Genomic DNA, 22,010 nt, shown 5'->3' on the forward strand with positions numbered 1-22,010 from the left:
AAAGAAAATACTTGAATCCAGATCCGTGTCTTGACAACCACCAAAATTAAATCCTATCATTCTTGGGCCCCAACAATCATCCACAGAACTTTTTTAGGTATGCTGCTCACAGACAAACACAACTGCCGGGGTGGAGGCAATGACCACTTATAACTTTTAAAATATTAATAAAAACAATAAATTGCCTGACTGTGAGCAGCATAACTTAAAAAGTAATGGACAGATTTGGATGAAAGATTTGGGGGATGTAGGTTGGATTTTAGTAGTGATCTGGATACCAATGGTATAGTTACCAAGTGCTTTAGTTTACTAAACAGTTTCAGCTCAAAAAGTAAATACAATGACACTCAAAGTTAAAGAACACTATTGTTTATTATTTATATCGCTAAGAAAAAAAACAATTATTCAACACTTAAAATCAGTGAAATGCTGAGACGTCTACTGTATGTAGTAGTCTTTTACATGACATGACAATGTCACTTCCCTTTGTCCACCCATGCAAAGAAATTACACCGTGCATCTGGGTTGGAGGCGTGGCCCTGAGGACGGGCACAAACAAAGAACTGCTTGCCCATGTTTGGCCCCTCCTTTTTCACCGTACGAAGCACACAGGCTTCGCCGTGGACCTTACAGGAGGGCGGTTGAGGTGGACCATGAAGAAGTGACTTCCAAAACCCAAGTGACGCCCCTGGGTTGGTGTTTGAGTTTCCCACCGTGGGCAGTGGGGTTGGATGTTTTGTCTTCACCTGTTTGTCACATTTGTCTGTCTGTGCAGGACGATCACAGAATGGCTCTGCCTGTTCAAGTACTCGGTCGCCGTCTGTGACCGAGGAAACGTTGCCTCTTGTTGCCGACAGTTTTGCTGAGGTAATTTCATCCAGGCTGGGCATTTTTTCACACTGTGAGACAGGCTCTTCAGCAGGGGGAACAACATTTGTGACTTTAGGTTTGAAAAAAGAAAGGAGACTGCCTTGGGGCTTTGATGTAGTCTTTACTGTCTTTGTCTTTTTCCCCTTTGGGACAACAGGATCGGATGTTAATACCCGCTTCTTACCAGATATGTTTCCACCTCTGATTGGGTGCAAATTCTCCCTCAGTTCCCCCTCCTCTTGAGATCCAGGTAATGTATCCCTCTGTTCAGCATGAACTGATTTCTGGTCCACTTTGACCAGGAAGCGGGAAAGTTTCTGCTGCTTGCCAGTAAACTCTGGAAGGTAGCGAGTACAAAGAGGAGGAGGTTTGACACTAGGCAGGGCAGAGCAGCTTAGTTGTCCCCATACTGGGCAGTGATCTGACCCCTCCACCTCTGGCATGATGTCTGCTGCCACAAACTGCTCCCTGGTCAACTGGCAATCAGCAAATATATAGTCAATGCGAGTGCCATAGTTGGTCTGCCGTGCGCCGGTGAGAGTGGACCAACACGTGAAGGCGTTTGTTCGAGTTGGGTGGAAATAGCGAAACGTGTCCACAAATTTTCCGCCATGGGTGGAATCTGTTATCTCACACTCTTCATTGGGTTCTTCTTCTTTTCTGTCTTTGTCTGGTCTGCCACTGTACAAAAAGCCATTCAGCCATTTCCTCCCAGGGTTTTCATCAAAATCATCCTAAGTAATGAGAAAAAGATTTGGCAGAAATAAAACATTGCTATTTTATTGTAATATTCAGTTACATTATAGGAATACTTGACAATCTTGACATCTAAGAGAGCACAATATTCCCTAAAAAGCTAACTGAAACCTCTTACTTACAATATCACTGGGGTCACAGTGATCTATTGGTCGGTGGGATGTATTTACATCTCCTAAAACAATCACATGGCTGAAAAATAATGGGAGAAAATTACTTTTTTAGCTTTTGAGTGCAGAACAATATACAGATTATATAAAATATGACATTTTCATTTTCATTTGTGTCAAAATTTTGTGCCACAATAAGTATCCATCTTTGGTTATAAATTATATTGATCTGTGTTAATAAAAGTAAATGAGCACATTTCCATTAGGACAATGTCTGAGATAAAAGCAGGATATACCTAGTTTGTGGAAACTTTAGTAAGTTCTCACCTGCCATTGTTCAGTAAAGCTTCAGCCCGAAACTGGAGCAACTTGTAGAACTGCAGTTTGAACAGTTTCCGCTCTGGCTTTTCAGGGTCAGCACGGGGACAGTACACATTTATCACAGTAACTGTGACCACTTTTTCTTGACACCTGTGAGGGAAATAATGAATAAATAAAGGTCGAAATCAGCTCTGACATGTATATAGCAGATGTTGTGGCAGAGGTATTTACAGATTAAAAGTACAAGCACAGTGGCACCTCTAAATCAGTCTCCCATTTGAACTGAAAATGATATATTTGTGACATTTTTGAAATGTAAAAATACAATTAGAGATAAACAGATAAATAAATATTTGTTAATGAAAAAAAAAAACTCCACAGGAAAATTATCAAATCTCACATGATGCTGTGCTTTGTGATGATGGCTCGTCCTTCATTATCTAAAAGCTGCAACTCCTCACTTGAAAACTCAGTGTGGTCACCGTAGCATCCCACCGCACCTTCATGGTTGGTCAGCAGACCTGTGAGACCCTCCTCAGCAGCAAAAGGAGTGGCACTGTCCTTACAGTAAGTGGCAACTCCTGTACACATTAGGAATAGGAAGTTAGTTTGTGTACTTCCCCTGCATAACCAGGCTAACTTTGAAGTGTTGCTGTGCTGTTTTTTTTGTCCGTGGGTAGTGCAGATGAAAAGGACCAACAGCAAGGTACCTCAAACAACAACAGCAGCAGTGAAATGGAAAGTATATTTCACAATTATACAAAGCCATTTTAGGATGTAGGTTAAAAGCGGTTTGTGCTAAACTGCTGTTAATGCTGACACGGTAAAAATGTTTGCTTTTTGTGTTGTCTTGTAGATGTTACAACACATTTAGTGATGATAGTAATGCTGTTAGACTTGTCTATTTTGAATTCTGCTCTTAGTGATGTAGAGAAGTGGATCTTCAATGGGTGTATACAAATACACCCATTGAAACCAGTTTTCTGTTTAAATGACGTGGCTGTCATACGTATGTACATAAATAAATATACTATATACACACGCCACATCATGTACTTATTGTGAAGACGCTGCAGCAGGAGCAAAGCTATTAAGAGTATGAATTGCATAGGCCCAGTATTGAACTTAACTGCTAACTTATCAGTATCACACAAAAACAAATGAAAACCACATTTTATCTGGTGGCTGGGAAGAAGGCCATTAATAAGAAGTGACTCAAGACTGATGCCCCAGCTGCAAACATTGGATGTCAATTATAGATGATATTCTTGTGATAGAACATCTTGTATATAAGTTGAAAATGAAAGAAGACCTCTTTGTAAAAAGGACATACAAAGAAAGATATGATTAATAAGAATGGTTAAACATAATAATGAAAATTGCACACAGGCGCTGTTCTTTTTGTTTTGTTTTTGTATTTCGTTGTTTTTTATTTATATGCCTCGATCCTCAAAGATTGTATGACAGTGTATTGATTTCACCTGATAACATTGTCAACTAAATAAATATAAGTTGTTAAAAATAAAAACATGTTTTACACAATCTCATTCATTACATGGAGTTCGGGATGCACTGATACATGTGCTATTGTCTTACACAGAAATAAACAAGGTATCAATACAAGTACATGCTTGCTTTTTCCCCCTATTTCCTTCTAAAGTATTCATAGTACAAAAATATAATATTACATTGAAAATGTAGATTCAAACTGCCTGGAACAATTAAGATTTAACTTAAGTGTAGTAGTTTTATTATTATTATTCGTGATAAATGAAAATTAGATTGGCTTTCTGCATAGGTAAACTGAATATAATTTAATAACTGTTGTGATTGTATAATTAACCTGAATAGCCGCTGCGTCCTCGGCTGTAGCTGAAATAGGAGTTGTAGCCCTCAACAATGGCCGTTCTTTCATCAAGCAGGTCCCCTGTAGGGAGACACATTTGTGGTTTACCTTATAAATACCTTTAACACCAGATATACATATGTATTATTGTAAGTGACGTAGGCCTACCTTCGTTTAACAACCCCCCTAAGCTAATCACTTACTTGTCACTTTTGTCTCCTGAACACAGATAATGTCTGCGTCTAGTGAATCAAGTGCATGTTTTATGCCTCGTCTGAAAGTCCTGATACCGTTTATATTCCAGGTTACGATCTTCATGACTGAAATGTGCCACCACGGAAGTAAAAAGGAAGTAGTGAAATGTTCGAGCGGAAGTGTATTTCGTTTTTAACTAATATGTTGCTTTTTGTTCCTATGTTTTGATAAAATGTATAATTTACGTGCGTGTTTGGTTTTCACGTTAGGTTAAATAACACACACTATACCCATATAAAACACAAAATAAGCTTCTTTTTTTGGGACTGCACTGCGCCGTTGCTTAGCTAGAGGGAGTAAACGTTCTTTCAGCATTTCGGCGGGATTTGGAGACACTCGACCTCCGGGTGATGAAACGAAAGAACCGGCGGTGGGAGGAAGGGAAGGAAAGTGGGAAGGAACACGGCTGTGTGCACACACTCATCCCTGGCTAATAGCATGACTGGTGGCCACCGCTCCACCCAGCTGCTCCCACAGGACGTCCAATGTCAAATTTGATGGCAACCGCGCACCACTATCTGTGAATTAGAACTAAAAAGGTGAGTAGCTGCTTTGTGGCTATATTAGCGTTAGCTAATTAGCTTGTCTCACAGAGCCCCAAAGCTGACGTTACGACAGGAGAACAACTACTGTGAGTGCGGTAGTGGATGTCTTCTACCATCACAAGGTCCATTTTAAACTTATTTAATGAAAATCTACCGAGTTAGTTGATATCTGTATTCGTACGGCCCGTGTTGCTAGGTGCGTTGTGCTGTCATTTTCTGCGTTCACAAGGCTCAAGCTACCTCCATTAGCCGGTCGGCCGTGTCACGTTCTTAAGTCCCGGTATCGTTTTATTTGACACGTTGTTGCTGTCAAGATATGCTTCACAAGTGTTATTAGCATAGCAGCCCACTTTGGGATGGAGATATACCTCTTTGTCTCTTTAAAGAGTCAGCTCTTAGTACGGATGTTAATTAATTTACTGCCATTTGATGCTGAGGAGGGAGTCGCCTGTGGGTTAGGAGACACTAATGCATCCGGGACATGCTATTTGGCACCGAGGAAACCGGCAGCTGCTGTTTCCATCTTCGGTCAGAGAAGAGAGGACACGAAACTCTGCCACACCTTAGTCAAAATGGGTGGTCAAAAGTAACGGTAATGCGTTGTGTTTTCACGGCACGGCTGCATCGTGCAGAGCACTTCATTATTATACAATAACACAATTGTGTAGATAACATTGTTAACTTAATATGACGTTACTGATGTTAATAAACAATAACTGAGCTTAATGAAATGGACACTCTAATCTAACAATGACAGTGTGACCAGTGCTAATAGCTATTGCATATAGTTAAATGTACATTGTACCACTAGATGATGAATATTGACATTCTTCAAATGTACCTGCTTAATACACTGGTTAATTTAAAGTTTTAACCTAACTGAACCTTTATTCTCCAGATTGAAATATTTGGTATTTTCAGCCATTCACTGTTGGTCTTTAGTTATCAGGGTTAAGTGAGTATGTGAGAACAAAATAGGCAAAAGCTGAGACAATAATCTAGACATGAAAGACTAGACTAATCTTATCTATAACCATGAGATTAGTACATCGTGACTGATATGCTGGTGAACAGTTTTATATAATTAATGTGACTTTGCAAACACATTGGTTAATAGATCTATCAAACATGGAGTGAAGGAAAGAGTACTATACTTCCCCCGAAGAGTTACTAAATCACAGAACTTGAGTCAAAGGACATCATTTCATTGCACCCTTATTTATAACTGCTTACATATACAAGCATGGCCAGCAGGTATTCACAAATAATGCACATTTGCTCATACCATCTATTAAGTAATTTGTGTCATTTTCCTGCATTTGGTTTTCTAAGCATAAGAAAATATGTTTCTGCCCCTTAATCAGTCTTAAAACTAATCTTACCCCTGGCAGCTTGGTCAATTCTGAGTTGTTTACCTAACAACCTTTGTGTTTTGTTGTTTTTAGAATGGAGTTATGAAAGTGGTGGAGTGAAGGAAGCAGGTGTCCCATTCGAACATTGGCAGACAAGTGGGAGGTCAGGAAAGGATGCTGGAAGCAGATGCAGACCCAGCAGGCACTATAGTGGAAGGAGAAGGGGAAGCAGATATGGGAAGTGTAGATTTGAATACGGAGGTGGTACGGCTCACCCTGGAGCTTCAGGAGGCTACAGAGGAGAAGCTTCAGGCAGCCCGCTATGGCCTGGTCGTGCTGGAGGAAAGTGCTGCTCTCAAGGTGAAACACAGGCAGCTGGAAGAAGAACATGAAGCCCTCAGATTGGAACTGCAGCAGCTCAAAGAGGTAGGAACACCACAGGCCCTGCAGTTACATTTATATATACATTGTTATAATATAATTAGTAGTTGACAACTCAACGGGCAGTATTTTTGGGCAGGTTTGTTGTTCAGCCCTGTATTTCCATACAAGATTGTATCACAGTTCAATTAGTTGTTACACCCCAATTTTTTAAAGGATGATTCATATGCCTACAAGTCTTAAATCTTCAACTGTTGTTATTTAAATGTTAAGTTTATTTAGGATGAACACAGCAGTGATGGTCAGTCTTTGTATATGTATGTAAGAAATATTAATAGATTTGATGCACTTTTGCATGATTCCAGCACATAAACAAAATGCAATGGGATGGAAAAACTCACTTTTGAACAGAAATCAATTAATTGTCAGGTTTTGACTTGAATGTAAATAGAGTCAACATTTAAATGCTCCTGGCGAGAGTATTTCTGCTTATTTTAATTGAAGAGCTAGGGAGCTGCCGTGTGTCATACATCTTATATACAATGTTGTCTTTATAAATTTCTGGATGTCACGTGGCTCAGCTTTGTGTATGCCGCCATGTTGGCAGGGAAAGCATTTGCTGGTATCTCTTTCAAGCTGTTGTAATCGAGCAGTACTTGACAGACTAAATATAAGCAAGTATGGAAGCGGCTGGAATGAGCGATTTGAACAGTGTGGCTTCCTGACAAAGTGGCATTGTTTTGCGAGTGTTGCATGAGGGGATAGCGTGACATCAGCTACTGGAACTCTATATTGCATCTATTAGTACATTGTAACGTGATATTGATTCGTTACCTCCTCACTGCTTCTTTGCCAACTCTGTTTTTCTACTACTGACCTCATATTTCTTCTTTTCTCATATCTTGTATGTGATGTGATGCTGATACATATTAGAAAGAATCGTGACTGGTCAGCAATTAGAGCAAACTCCACAGCATGTTCATTTTCTCTGTTTACCATAAGCTGATTTTAATACTTAACTGCATAGCATTATGGAGTTAAGTTTTGTTAGCACTGGATAGTCACGGTAAAAAGATTTGACCATATGTCAAATCCCAGATTATCATGTAATACAGGCCTGTTATTGTGAATTGTGACATTATATGGTTCTTATTGCCTTAATCCTTGAAACAAACTATGTGCTTCCCAGTATTTTCTTTAAGATTTGAAGGAATTTAGCATTGATAGAAAACTGGCTTATGTAACAGTGCAATGCCTTAAATTCCTCAATTTGGGCATTGCTCTACCCACCTTTTTAAACTAATGATGTTTAAAATCTGCTTATGGATAGTTGGATGGTTACCAAAAGATTCTTTTTGCTAGAGACAGAAATTGGTCTATCAACCTCAAGCAAAGCTCATTAGGCCTGAGTTTTATTTTCCACAGCCTTGTTAGGAGTTTAACAAAATGGTCTCATGTGGTCAATTAGCATCATTATATAATCACACTACATTGTTCAGTTGAGTGTAAGTATGTTGTAGCATGTTTGTTTCATTTAACATATCTCTGTAACTATTCTCATTGGTGTGTAATGTTTCAAGGTTACTAATTGTGGCAAGCTGTGAAGATGCAAGCTACAGTATTGAGTGTTCTGTATGTAGTAGCCTAGGCTGATATTATCCAATTGGCTTGATTAAAAACACACTGGTGTCTTATTACAGAACCATAACAGCAATGTCCTCACTGTGGTCAGGTTACAACTAATGGTTTCAATGCCATTCATTCTCATATTACCTTGTCTTTGACACAGATGCCTTCATTTGTAGTCTTCACATGAGGTGCACGTTTGTCTTTCAGCACTATAAATGTTCCAATATATAATGTACATAGCTTGCAAGACTCTGCAAGTATTTTGCCCTTTCCTTAACCCTTTTTGTTTTTGTTCAGGCATTTGCAGATTCTGTGAGCAGCCAGAAGCGCGCAGCTGCTGATGGAGAATGCCGGGAGGAGAATCTGCTGCAGGAGACTGCCACGAAGGAGGCTGCCATGGCAACCCGCATGGAGGAAGTTCAAGCAGAGCTCAAGCAATCCCGCCTTGCTCTAAGCAATTCCCATGCAGAGATCGATAGACTTGGGGTGGTGTCTAACCAGTTAAAGAAGGTATTATACACCCACTAGTGTACTTGTATCATGCCCCATTGTTTCATGACAACATCAGAGTGAAGCCCTGAATTACTGGAGGATAAATTATCTGTGTGGTCTCATCCCCAGTGTATAATTAGCCACACTTGGTATGTGTAGTATGCAGTTAAAATCCTCAGCTTACACTGATTTGATATTCGGTTGTGTTCTACAGGAATGCGAGTGTCTGGAGGCAGAGAAGGGTCATCTGAGAGATGAGATGAAGGAATATAAAGTACGTGAGCTACGCCTGTTGCAGGACAATGGCGAGCTCGAAGAAGAAAATATATCTTTGCAAAAACAGGTGTCTGTGCTCAAGGAAAACCAGGTCAGCTATTACAACTACAACATTACACATCACATTCATAATCTACCTTTAAAACAAGCCCAGAGATTTATAGAACAGTATTATCATGCTAGATTTCTATAAACTTTAGTAAGTACTTTGTACTGTGTACCTTTTATTGATATGACTCTCTCTGGTCATTTTCTTAGTGCACTGCCTTTTACCTTTCCTGTAATAGAGTAAAACTGCTCTACATGCCCTTTACACTCTCTAAAGTACTTATGAAAAACAGTTTTAATTCCTTAAGGTGTGCGACAAGAACCAAATGTAGATTGGCCGTCTGTGGCTCTTCTGTGTATATTGTAGCTCTGCCAAGTCAAGTTGTACTTGATAAGTTCCAGATGTATCACAGTCTTGTTTATGTGTACATGACCTTTTAATCGACTCTGAGATAAAACCTAGCCTTGTCTCTACAGTCTCTGGTGTCAGAAATAGATGTACAACAGTTTTACCATACTAACTAACCGGGCCAACTGAACTGATGAGAAAATGAACAAAAGAGCTGATTTATAGCAACGTTATAGGAAATATAACGAGAATTGTGCTGTGGTAATAAGTTTGGAAATGGAAATTATAACTGGTGGAGATAATTTCATGATAATCGCCAATTATAATTTCCATTGTTGCTTATTGTATGCTTAAGCCTCAAGGTATATGTCTGTAACACTGTTGTACTGAATGCATTAGTATATTTACATGACAGGGCCCCACATTGCACCCATTATCTATTTTTAAGCACTTATGGACTTTAATGTAGTTATACATCTTATCACTTTGCAGGTTGAGTTTGAATCAATAAAGCTAGAACTGACCCAGAAGAATGAGGAGCAGGATGAGCTGCGAGCTCAGATGGAGGAGGCAGCAAGGCTGAGGCAGATTGCAGAGATGCAGCTGGATGAGGCCCTGGAAGCCCTGAAGGAGGAGAGGGAGCAGAAGAACAGTCTGCGGCGAGAGCTCTCTTCCCTGACCCTTCACCCCTTTGATGGTGTGGGGAACCTGGAGCTCCACTTGCAGCAGTTGGATGACAGCCAGGAACAGGGACAGAGGGGAGAGGGAGTAGGTGGAGGTGAGGGAGAGGACCAGGACAGTGGCTATAACAATGGTCCTGAGTCCGCTCCCAATTCTGCTCACCCTCCTCACTTGGGAGGCTCCAAAAGTAACGGCCTCATCCATTGCTGCTCTACGCCTCGCAACAACAATGTATTCCTGCGTGCTCCAGCATCTGGGCTGGTTTCGGACCTGCTGAGTGAGCTTCATTTTTCAGACAGTCAGAAACTGAAACAGCAACTCCTACAGGTAGGCATGATGATCATTTTATGTTTCATTTAAATTATGGAAGTACATGTAAGAGATATTATGAAAAATTAAGCCAGGTTTACACATCATTAGAAAAATATTTATGAAAGATTTATGAATGGTTGGTCCTCTTTGGTGTATAAACATTCCCTTAATTCAAATAATTACTACAATCACAAGGGAAGAGAAGTCAACACGAAGCATATGCAGACTGCAGTATTATTTATCTAACCTAACCTGAAACCTGAGAGCTTTAGATGCTGTATTAAATGAGCATAAATTATGCAACTAGTGATTTAAAAAATACCTATGAGGGAACAGTGTTTGTTAGAAAATGTACCATTTAAATTGCTTCTCCTCCAACTAAAGTTAATATTATGTGACATTTTAGTCAAGTTTAATAATGAGGTTCCTGCAGGTTTGTTTCACATAACTATTGACACAACGTCGCCTGCTTCCTGCTTTAGACCACATCCGCTGTGTGTTGGCCTCTGTCTCTCTATAAATGAAATCAACTAGCACCACATTGCATCAGCTACTCCAGTAGTAGTTATTTAGTCAGCTACCACATGATACAGCCATGACTCTCAAATTAAGGGTACTCAGGAAAATCAAGGATGTCTTGGAACTGTCATCCCTCTGTGTATAAAGAAAATATATTATTTATGATGCACTTAAATTGGGGGAGGGTAACCCTACCCACCAGATGTTGTGAATGTGGGGTGGATTGGGGTCAGCCTCTCTTTTACATTAAAAATGCGTCGTGTGTAAAGTGGTTGGGTGAAAGATTTGAAATTCAGAGAACTGTCCCATTGGCTTAAAAACTAAAATGATGATAATTATTAAACTAATAGTCACCTTTTTTTAAGTGTTTTGTTATTTTAAAACCAAATCAGCATGAACCAGATCTTCATTCCTCATAAGCGTTTCATCTTGTGCACACTCAGGCAGAACGAGAAAAGTCCTCTCTGGTCAGCAAAGTAGAGGAACTTCAGATGCAGTTGATGATGTCCAAGCAGGCACTCAGTCAGCAAGAAGACAAAGTTGGCTCTCTAACTCAACAACTGGAGACTGTGCATAGCCAGCACAACCAGGAGGCAGAGGACAGGGGAGATGAAGAGACGGAGATTGGAGAAGGTGATACTGGTGTCTTTGACTACGAGGTAGACACCAAGAGCAAAGAGGTGCTGGAGGCCCGTATGCGTTCCGCCAGCGAAGAGCTTCTGAAGCTGCGTGATGAACTGTCTCAGGCAGGGACTCGCTATAACTCTCTGGAACAGCGATACAAGCAGGAGAAGGATCACTGGAGAGCAGAGGCCCAGGAGCTGGCCGACAAGATCCGTCAATGCATCAAGTCTAGCAAACAGGACCAGGAGCGCATCGGTGAGCTGGAGAAGGAGATCGGTGCCACACGAAAAGTGGCAGTTGATTCAGAAGGGCACTTGAGCGTGGCCCAGGAAGAGCTGCTGGCCTTCTCCGAGGAGCTGTCCAACCTCTATCACCACATCTGTGTGTGCAACAACCTGACACCCAAACGGGTCACCCTTGACTATTACCGTGATGGTAATAGTGCAAGAAGACCACATGTCTACCCCCAGCACAATTCCCAGAAGAAGCCTCGAGCCAATGACATGTTCATATCCAAAGCTGCAGCATTGCAGTTAATGGGGGAGGTGGACAGTTCAGGAGCCAGTGTAGACTCTCCCAATTGCCCTGGGTCACCCACCCTGGATTTCCGGGACCCATCCAATGTTTGCAACTTGGTAGCGGTCATCCGTTGCCAGATCAAACACCTCCGGGTAAGACACATTTTTTTTCTCATTATAGCATTTCCTCCTGCACTAAATTCTCACTGAACCTAATGCAAAGCTCAGACTGTTAAATGTAGCTGAGTAGCTGCCATGTCTGTATACATCCAAGGCCTGCTGTGGGCCTCATTGACACGTGTGTTTGGGTTTGAATGGATTGGATTATCGGGGTGAAAGTTAAGTTGTGGCTTATACTACAGAAAATCCTTTTAGAACATACCACTGTCTGGAACGTCGTAAACCTGTCCTCGGGACTGAAGATATAGGCAACTGTACTTGCTTGAGTTGTCTTGAGGAGGTTTCATTTCATTAAAGAAGCTTCTACAGAAGTGAAGAAGTCTGAGATGAGATGGAAGAAAACTATTGCATATCGCATAAGTCCACTGGCATATATCTGGATGGTGGAACCTTCACAAGCATTGGAAACATGTTTTTAATCAGTGAAACACTGTAACCTACATAATTTATATCTAAATATGTATTTCACTGGTGTGATGTTGAAACTAGTATTACAAAATTTATGTCAAATTTTGGAACGTTAAAAAACTTTCTTTGTCAATGACATCATGCTTTTATATTTATTTATAAGCATCTTAATACTCTCTTAGGTGGCAGTGGACCTATGTCGTCAGAGAGGTGCAATGCCTTACTCGGGGCTCAGCAGCAGCAGTGGAGAATCAGAGCGGGATGCTGAGAGCCTCTTGGAGGAAGTCCTAAAACTCAAGTCCCTTCTCAGCACCAAGAGGGAGCAGATTGCTACCCTCAGAACTGTCCTCAAGGCCAACAAACAGGTAGGTCACAGCAAGGACTGCTTTGGCTAAAATGTCCCCATTTGTTTTCTTTGTATTGATTTAAAATAGTTAAGGAACAGTCTAGTTTTCCAGTGTATGGGTTCCTATTTTTCAACATGATCACTCAAGGACTTTCCCTTGAAAAGCAGTACTCTCCCACATTTCACCTCTTTGGTTTAAACTGAGAGGCCTTGGTCATTTGATTATTTCTTTCAGTGTTCATAAAATCCAGAGAACAGCTACCTTGGAAAGTGGATGCTGTTTTTTGTGTATAAACCTGTATAATCGGTGTATTGGCAAGGCAAAGTCCCATGGGTCTACTGCACCTTCAGTACAGTAAGGGGATGAACTCTTTCCCCTTTGTTTTCCTGCCTTAAACATAGCATAACCTGCTCCTTTCCATGAGCTGACACTCTCCCTTTTACACTGCCTGTCCAGGCCATGCGTGCATATCCTCTACCCTCTCAACTCAACCGAACAGCGCTGACCCAGGCTTTGGCTGTGATGTGTAAATATGGTGTTTACACAATAGATCTTTACTGTGTTCAGTTCCCTCAAGTTCAAAACACGACAAAGATATTTTATTCGATGGAAACCTGTTCTTAAATTTCCATTATTGTTAACCTTAATAATGATACTATATAATAAGAATGTAATACTTTTCATGTGTCATAGGGAATAGGACATGAATTATTAATTTGCATTATCACTGCACTTTGAAAAATTTATGGTATATTGGCATATGGTTAAGTACAGTTGTATATTTTTTTTATCATTGCAGACAGCAGAGTTGGCCTTGTCCAATCTGAAAACCAAGTATGAGACCGAGAAGAGCATGGTGTCGGAGACGATGATGAAACTGCGGAATGAGCTCAAAGCCCTCAAGGAGGATGCTGCTACTTTCTCATCACTCCGAGTCATGTTTGCCAGTCGGTAAGGTTTCCCTTTTTTGTGTGTAAGAAAATGTTGTTTTTTGCTGCAGCATTATGACATAAAAAATGTTTTTGTTGTGTAAACAAGATATTTGATTACTTATTTTTCTGAAATTGTCTGTGATTGTCTTGTCTTTACTAGCATTCTTCATGACTAGTAATGGTACATTTGTTGTTGTATAGCTTTTGCTACCACTGACTATAATAAGCTTACTGTGCTTATTACACCTGTGGACAGTCTGCTGGTTCTCATGAGGATTACCAATCACATGCTCTGCCCTGTGCCGACAGGGGAAGAGGGAAGGACAGATTTGTCGCATCAAGCCAGGTCACCTTAGGGAAGAAAAAGAGGTGGAATGTTGGTGGGAGATTGTTGGGACGTTGGATAGAGTGGGACTGTGCTTTTGAGGGTTAATGTCTCACTAATTACTAACCTCCTCTGAGGCTACATCCATATTACCGTGTTTTCATTTAAAAACAGCATTTACAGATGGAGCTAATCCAAACGAGTGATTTTAAGTGATCTGCATTTATACTAATTTGGCTAAAAACACATGTCACGTTACCATCGAGGTAGGGCCGCAACGATTATGTTGGTAGTTGATTAATCAGTGGTTAGAATTCAGAATAAAACATTAGCATAACTGACTGATTACACGGCTTGGTTCAATACTTGATTGCAATTGGTCTATAGCAACATCCACTGGTCCGTTATTTGTATATAACGGACTGTTAAGTGTAACGGACTGCTGTTCGACGGTATCGACAAATACTGGATATAAAATGTATTTTAGGAAACACGGCAATTTGACTAATTACTTCTATGCTACCACCCTCTCCAACTATTGTTTTTTTCTTTATTTTGCACAATGAAGAAAATCTCTGCTGCAACATGAGTAAAAAAATATGCTAATTTCACTGCAGAAAAAACGAAATGACCTCTGGAGTTGAGCGCAGGTTGTTATTGGTTATCAGCCCAAGCTCTCCCGATATAAAGTGACATGTAAAATATCGGCAAAAAGTCCAGTAAAAATCTTTTTGTGCTGGTGTAAAGCTATGTTAGGATGACTTAGCCTCAGCATTAGCTTTACGTCAGAGCACCATTGTTCTCATTGTTTACTTGCGATGATTCATTAAACAGGTTGACGATGCGTCACCACTTAAGTTCTGTATCGGCGTCATTGATTATGTTGACTTTACCCGAACCTGTTGCAGCCCTACATTGAGGTACTCTGGCCATGCACAGGAAAATAACCGAAGTTGTTTGCCTAGTTTCCAGTACTTCTCACAAGAATCAACAAACTGAAAATTAATGCAGTTAACGTAATCATGGTTTCCAAAGATCTCGGTCTTTGCCTGTCCAAACCAAGTCGCAGCCCTGGAGTTTACACAGAAATTCAGCAAACAGAATATATAAATGTAAAAATAGAAACATAGTGTGGATGGATCCTGAGAATCAGTTGGCATGATTGTTTTGAGGACTGTTTTGGGTTGGGTTGAGTGACTAAACTATTTATTTTTCTACTTTTTGCTATGGACAGCATAGATGTTTGTATTGGTTTAGTTACTAAATAGCAGACAATCTTCTTGGTCATGCATTAGTCTGTCTAGTCCCTCTCCAGACAATTATGAGCTTGTATTTGCTTATCCTTAAGAAGGATAAGAGAACAGGCAGTCATCAAGGGCTACTACCTCTTGCAACAAGCTTACAGAGATCTCCTTGCTTGTAATGAAGTTGAATAGTGCCATCATGTGGATAGCTGCAGTGACTGCATTTATATAGTATACTGTATGATGAGAACAGAGTATTCATATTAATCTCTTGGTCTTGTCAAATTACTGTATGTTCCCGATGTTGACATCATCCCCTATTTCAGCTCTCAAAGGTTATTACTAGTAATTTATGATTTAACATTAATTACTTGCTCATATAATTGTTCTTATTTCACTTTTTGGGTGCTTGGAAAGTTTGCTGTCATTCATAACTTGTGATGTAGAGGTTGACTTATGGGCTTTTCTATGGCTGGTGCTCATCCTTACAAATCAGTGCATCCGATGGCTGATATATGATGCCAATGTTTCTTGGCTGATATGTTTTTTCTCCATCTGATACACATAACATAGCAGTTAAATCATAATAAATGACACAAGGAATTGTTTAAATAATCATTACATAACACATTTGGTCAGATTTGGTGATTTAATACATAGAAATGTGTAGACTTGTAAAAAGTAATAATTGGCCATTGGAGTACATTCATTCATCCATTCATTAAAAAAATGGCGCATTAATCAGTCTACCTCTGTATTTGAGAGTAATCCATTAATTTACAAAAAAAATCCTCACTCAGTTGAGATAATGTTTAGCTGCCATTTTACATACTACAACTAACCTTTGTGTTATATGTCTCTGGCTTTGTGCTTGCATTTGGTTTTGCCTGTGCATGTTGCAACTTTTCACCTTGTGTGCGTCTCTCAGGTGTGACCAGTATGTCACTCAGCTGGATGAGATGCAGAGGCAGCTGGCAGCAGCCGAAGATGAGAAGAAGACCCTGAACTCTCTCCTGCGTATGGCCATCCAGCAGAAACTGGCTCTTACTCAGCGTTTGGAGGATCTCGAGGCCCCTCTGTCTCCCCACAGCCTGAGCAGCAGTCCCCGACGCTCTAGGGCTAAAGAACTAGCCACCAAGTCAGGCAGGGCCCCTCGGAGCCCCCGAAGCAGTCCTGCACGGCCGCCACTGAGGAGCAGCCCACGGGCTAGCCCGGTTCTTGGCAGCAGTGTTCCCGCTATGGCCACACACCACCTGCGAGCTCTAACCCGAAGTCTCCACACAAGCCCCGTAAGAACCCCTCTCTCAGTTTGTCCTAAAAAAAGCATTTCAACAAGCAGCCAGTCACGCAGTGGCAAGGCTCTCCCACGAGATGCCACTTTCATTAGAAGTCATAGTGTGGGTGATATTTTTAACACAGAGTCACGTTCTGGCCGTTCTCTCTCAAGTAAAGACTCCACCAGTTCTGTGGACAGTGACGTTATGGTCAAAACGCAAGTCAGAGATCCAACAAAGGGTGCATCAAGGCGTAGGGCTTCAGCCCCTGCGCGCCAGAACACCTTCATTACAACTCGTCCTGTACAAACCTCTTCCAGCAGGCCAAAATCTTCTTTATTCTCGTCGCCCGTAGAAAATCTAACCTCTTCCAACGCTTTGTGTGTGTATCCTAACAAATCTGCAGCATGGTGTGAAAGCAAGAAAAAGCCTGAACTAAAACTAAACTTGGACATGTCTGTGCGTAGAAAACAACCCGTGTCTCACAGGTCTAATTTAGCCCAAGCAGCAGCCGCATACTCTAACACATTTCAGTCAGAATCGCCGGTGGGCTCCTCTCAGTCGAATGCTAAGTCTTCAGGCTCACCGACACCCACTTCTCTCTCTGTTCAAAATTCAGCTGGTAGGACCAGGAAGACTGAGGTCTGTAGAGAGTCTAGACGTAGATCATCCAAATCTACAAGCAGAACCACTGAGGAATTATATAATAATGTTAGTAAGAGCTCTAATGTTAGTAATAAAGCTCCAGTTATGTCTGCCAGGGCCCGGAGCTCACACTCTAGATCATTTCCAAGGCGGTGAAATTAAGTAGCCAGATGATTTGTGCTCTACACTAAACTATATTATGTTAGAATATTAACTTTTTGCATTTTGCACAAATGCTCACTTATTTCTATAACATTTTTTACCCTAAAGTGACACATTGTAAGGTTTCAACCTTAAATCTGTCTCCAACATTATTTTGATAACTTCTGGTTTCGGGTCTGTGCCCTTTATGGCATACGTCACAGACCTGCCACAGTTTCTTGTATTGAAAAATGATGTTGTAACGTAGGCTACTGTACCTGGTCTGAAGACATGGTTGTTTGCACATTAGAAGTCCTGCTTCAGAGTTCACCGGTATCATCGGCTTGTCAACAAATGCACCTTACTGCAACCTGTATTTTACGATGGTTGTAAGAAACAATACCGTTAACCAACTGTGGGGGGGACTTGAGAGCAAGTCTTGTTACTTTAAATGTCCAGTGTCTAAGAACTGGTGGCATTTATTGGTGAGACTCCTCCACTCACCTAAAGCAAGTACATATAAAAGGCATATTCTAATACTACAAAAACAACTTTTATTATTCACCTATACAAACATACTTAAGAATAGTATATTAAATATAGCTTGTATATTATGCCCCTGTGCTAAAGTCTTAGCTTTGTTGTTTTTATGTCTGTCAAATTCTCATTCTCGTAATACTAAAGCATGTCTTGACTAAACCTGATGTAACAGATCCGTTTCACAGCAGATATTTCTCGACATGAAACAGTAGAACAAACACTGACTTTACCAATAACATAAATAAGAGTTCCACTCCAGTTTTAAGAAAGTCTTGGTCGTGCTATTGTTCATTTGTGGAGTTAGGTCACACCAAATACCTGTAGACGTTTTCTTTCTTGCATTTAAAAGCTGCATACATGTTTCTCATATTTATTCTGGGCGTGTTCTAATCCAACTTTATTTATAAAGCACTTTAAAAAAACAACAACAGCTGAAACAAAGTGCTGTACATCAGAGATAAATAAAACAAATAAAGTTCCCGTAATTATACTGTAGGGTCATTATAGCATGTGAACATTATACAAAAGTATATTATATGTGCACATATACACATTAATTTTCTGCCAATGAACTCTCCTAAATGTTATACACTGGTCCTTTATATGTGTGTTGATCCTGATAAATTACCCCCACATTTTTAAGTGTTTGGCTTGATTTTAATGTTTTCTCTTGTCTCTGTCTCATCCTGTCTCTGTAGCGCTGAAACACTCTTTCCATTACTCCAAACCCCCTCTTCTCCATAAGGACCTGTCTCCGTGTTGACTCCCCCGGCTCCCTCCTCCTCCCCTGACTCAAGACATCATGTTCATCCCAGATATGATGCTACATTCCTCACGCTACCCACCAGAACCATGGATAAAAAAAGAAAAGAAAAACAAACAAAAAAAATAATCTCATCCTGCCCTTTTTGGTGGTCTTTGCTCGGAGCTTTGCTCGGAGCAGAGAACCCTGCATGCAGCCTGGAGGAGGATGAAGAGACTTATGTGCTGCTCATTGCTTTGTGAAGTCATTGACTCTGTCCCGTCCAAAGTGGCTCCACGTTCATGTAGTCTTGGTCAAGGCTGTGTGTTGTGGTGAACCGCCGATGACAGTATTTATTCCAGAATGAAACTCTTATCATGTGCAGTATTACTGTCTTTAGCCTTCAAGACCACGATTTGTTTTAAGGCTTTGTTACACTCTTGCCTGTCATGTTGTCTGTTGTCACCCTGGCCAGATCTGTCTGGCGTCCTTTTGTGTCTGTGAGCTTCGGATCATCTGTCTGTGATCTCCCAGGTAGTGATTTTAGAGAGCAAATTTAGCTTATTGGAATAAGTTCTATCCTAAACGTAGACAGTTTGCAATAGTCTGGAGCAGTCTCCCCTTTACTGGTGGTATAGTCACATGTCTTTTTTATAATCCAGTGACGTGTCTCAGCCGTGCCCTTAAACTAGAGGTTAGTAAACTTGCCGTGTCATTGATGGTAATGGGTCTGCCATAAGTTCACCACCTCAGGTCAAACAGTGTCATCAGAAGCATGATTCGGGAGATCTTAAATGTACATCTCATTTATTGCAATCTATGCAGACCTGGTCAGCCTGTGCACTCCTGCTGTTCTTTATGACCAGGGATTGGGTTTTGAAATTTAACTTAGCAGTGGCTGGCGGTGTGTGCGCAGCCCCTTCTTACTAAAGCCATATAGCATCTCTGTCAATAATCAGCTTCTGGAATTCATCTGGAGGGGCATCATGGCACAAATGCAAGCATCCCATTGGCTAATCATGTACTGTTCTGGCTGTATTGAGCTGTGTAACATCACTCCCCCCCCCCAAAAAAATGAATGCTAACGTGTTGGGCCATAAGTCATGTTAACGGAATTTCTGCATCTGCTTTTTTCCACTCCAGCTAAACCATGGTCTTTGTGTTTTTGTATTCTTTTAGTCACTATACTACGAAAGTATGCATTTTGGAATGTAGTAGTGTTAACCAACAGCACGTTCATGTTCCTTCTCCTGTGGCTATAACATCCATTGCTTTCAGTTGGTAATGCTGCTCGTAGGTTTGCTGCTTATAGAAAAATGGAATAATAATGTCCCATTGTTACTAAAAGCGTTATATATTTAGCAGCTCATCGTGACTCGAAGCCGCACTGTGTAACTTTCAAACATAAACAAATTAATTCAAACCACTGTCAAATTAGTTTACACAATGCTGAATAACCTCGGCTCCACATGACTCTCTGTGTTTCTCAGTAAAGGAGTGCTTTGTTTTCGTGTCTCGTGACACAGAGGGATGCGTGTTAGATCCTGACTGATGGAGGGAAGGCAGAGGTGTGACAGCTACTCCAATGAAGCGATACCTAAACTTAGTGTTTTGCAATCAGAAGTAAAACAATGGAGCATTAAAACAAATCCAAATGTTTCGGAATTAAAAAGTAAAAAGAAAAGAAGGGAAAACAGTTACCATGGAAATGTACAAATACAGTTAACATTAGTTAACAAGGCAGGACATGGGTGACTGATGTGGCATTCGATGACAGCGTTGTGTATGTCGACATAAATGAGAAGTGAATACAAAAACAAATTACACCAATTCTTCAAGTACGACTGTCCTTTGATTTTTGTAAAAGAGGCCACATCCTGCTGATTGTGTTTTTTTATATTATTTTAGTGCCTTGGTTTTGATTTTGTCTTCTTGTTTTTAGACCACATCACATTATCGGACAGAGGGCACGAACTAACACTGTAGTTGTATTTTTATTTTTTTTCCCTCGTCTTAATGAAGGATTTTATCTGCTTATGTGAATCAAAAGAATTTGTTAAATCATTTTCACTTTTTAGCAAGCATGCCTTGCATCAGGTCATTAGTAATAACTAAGTAATAATGTGACATCGAGTTTCCCCTTAATTAAATAGCTCGCCATTGTTTTAGAACGGTCTGTTACAGTGAAACAAGTGCTGGAAACAAAAGCATACAATATTGCAAGGCTTTGAAAGTAATACACAGTTTTTGGCATGGATTGTTTAAAAAGTGAAAATACTTTAACAAAAATGTAGCTCACTTTGAAGGTTGTAAATTGCTGATTCTATTTAATTCACTCTGTGCAGATGTTTGTTTTAATTTAAGTACCATTGCTGTATAATAATTTTTAATTGTATTTATGTGTTCAGCATTCTGTGTAAATGGACACACGCTCCCTCCGCAGAACACATTTAGTGGACCCCGACTTTTTATGTGAATGCAAGGAGACGCTGTCATTAACCTGTTAACTGCTTTTGTCATGACAAATAAAAGCAAGCCAACACTGAATATCGATTCTTGTCTTTTGAGTTGAAACAAAATGAGTGATTGTTGTTAAAACCTAGATCATTTTTTCCTAATACACATCCTGCGTATTTGATTTGATTCTACTTTTCAGTGACGATGTTGAGTCTGAAGTCAGAGCTTACTCAGCTCAGCGGTTTGGCTAATAGCAGGATTCCTGTTCAAAAGAATGAGTAATGAGCCAAGTGTGACGGCAGAGAAGCCAATCTGGTGGTTAATGTTGAGCAACAGTCCCCTCAGTGATTCAGCAGTTTGCACTGCAAATAATCTCACCTAAAAATGCTGAATTATAAGATAACAAAAAAAAAACATCCTGTTCAAGGTGCTAGAGCCAGAGATTACCATTAAGACATACACACAAAAAAAGCTAACGATTAACCACGTCCATCAAAGAAGAGTTAACCATGTGTCACTCTGGACTACTAATCGGCTGTATAAAGACATCAGATTGTCATGCGCCGTAATCTGTTGCAAAATATTTACACGAGTATGGAAAACTTCTATTCACTTTACAAGTTGAGTAATTGCTGTTCAAACATCAGAGTGAGGCCTTAATTAAAAAACAGTTTGATAAGATCCACATCTCCCTGTGTGAAGTGACAAGTAAACAGGAGTCTGTTTGGAGAACTTTAATAGTAAAACAATAGACAATAGTCAATATTCTCATATAATCATGAGACTTTTTTTTAAGTTACAAAAAAGCCTTAACACTGGTCCTCTTTATATGTGTATATGTATATAAATAAATAAATAAATAAATATATATATATACATATCTATTGCAGC

General features: G+C 40.2%; 2 protein-coding genes across 2 annotated transcripts; one reads left to right on the forward strand and one right to left on the reverse strand.

Annotated features, from left to right (window-relative positions):
- Positions 1–359: 359 nt before the first annotated feature.
- apex2 (APEX nuclease (apurinic/apyrimidinic endonuclease) 2) lies at positions 360–4,366 on the reverse strand. Its single transcript, XM_044037661.1, has 6 exons — positions 4,107–4,366; positions 3,901–3,984; positions 2,458–2,638; positions 2,064–2,207; positions 1,749–1,818; positions 360–1,604 (listed from the first exon to the last, which is right to left on the reverse strand). Exons 1-6 carry the CDS (start codon positions 4,219–4,221, stop codon positions 477–479), a joined length of 1,722 nt encoding a protein of 573 aa, XP_043893596.1. The 5' UTR covers positions 4,222–4,366; the 3' UTR covers positions 360–476.
- Positions 4,367–4,489: 123 nt separating this feature from the next.
- Positions 4,490–21,209, forward strand: zgc:162200 (uncharacterized protein LOC558638 homolog). The gene is made up of 10 exons (XM_044037660.1): positions 4,490–4,697; positions 6,149–6,481; positions 8,363–8,575; positions 8,772–8,924; positions 9,723–10,238; positions 11,186–12,037; positions 12,655–12,837; positions 13,619–13,770; positions 16,249–16,609; positions 18,619–21,209. Exons 2-10 carry the CDS (start codon positions 6,230–6,232, stop codon positions 18,622–18,624), a joined length of 2,688 nt encoding a protein of 895 aa, XP_043893595.1. The 5' UTR covers positions 4,490–4,697; positions 6,149–6,229; the 3' UTR covers positions 18,625–21,209.
- Positions 21,210–22,010: the final 801 nt, after the last annotated feature.

This window comes from Solea senegalensis, linkage group LG11, assembly GCF_019176455.1.
Source record: "Solea senegalensis isolate Sse05_10M linkage group LG11, IFAPA_SoseM_1, whole genome shotgun sequence".
In the NCBI taxonomy this organism is placed as follows: Eukaryota; Metazoa; Chordata; class Actinopteri; order Pleuronectiformes; family Soleidae; genus Solea; species Solea senegalensis.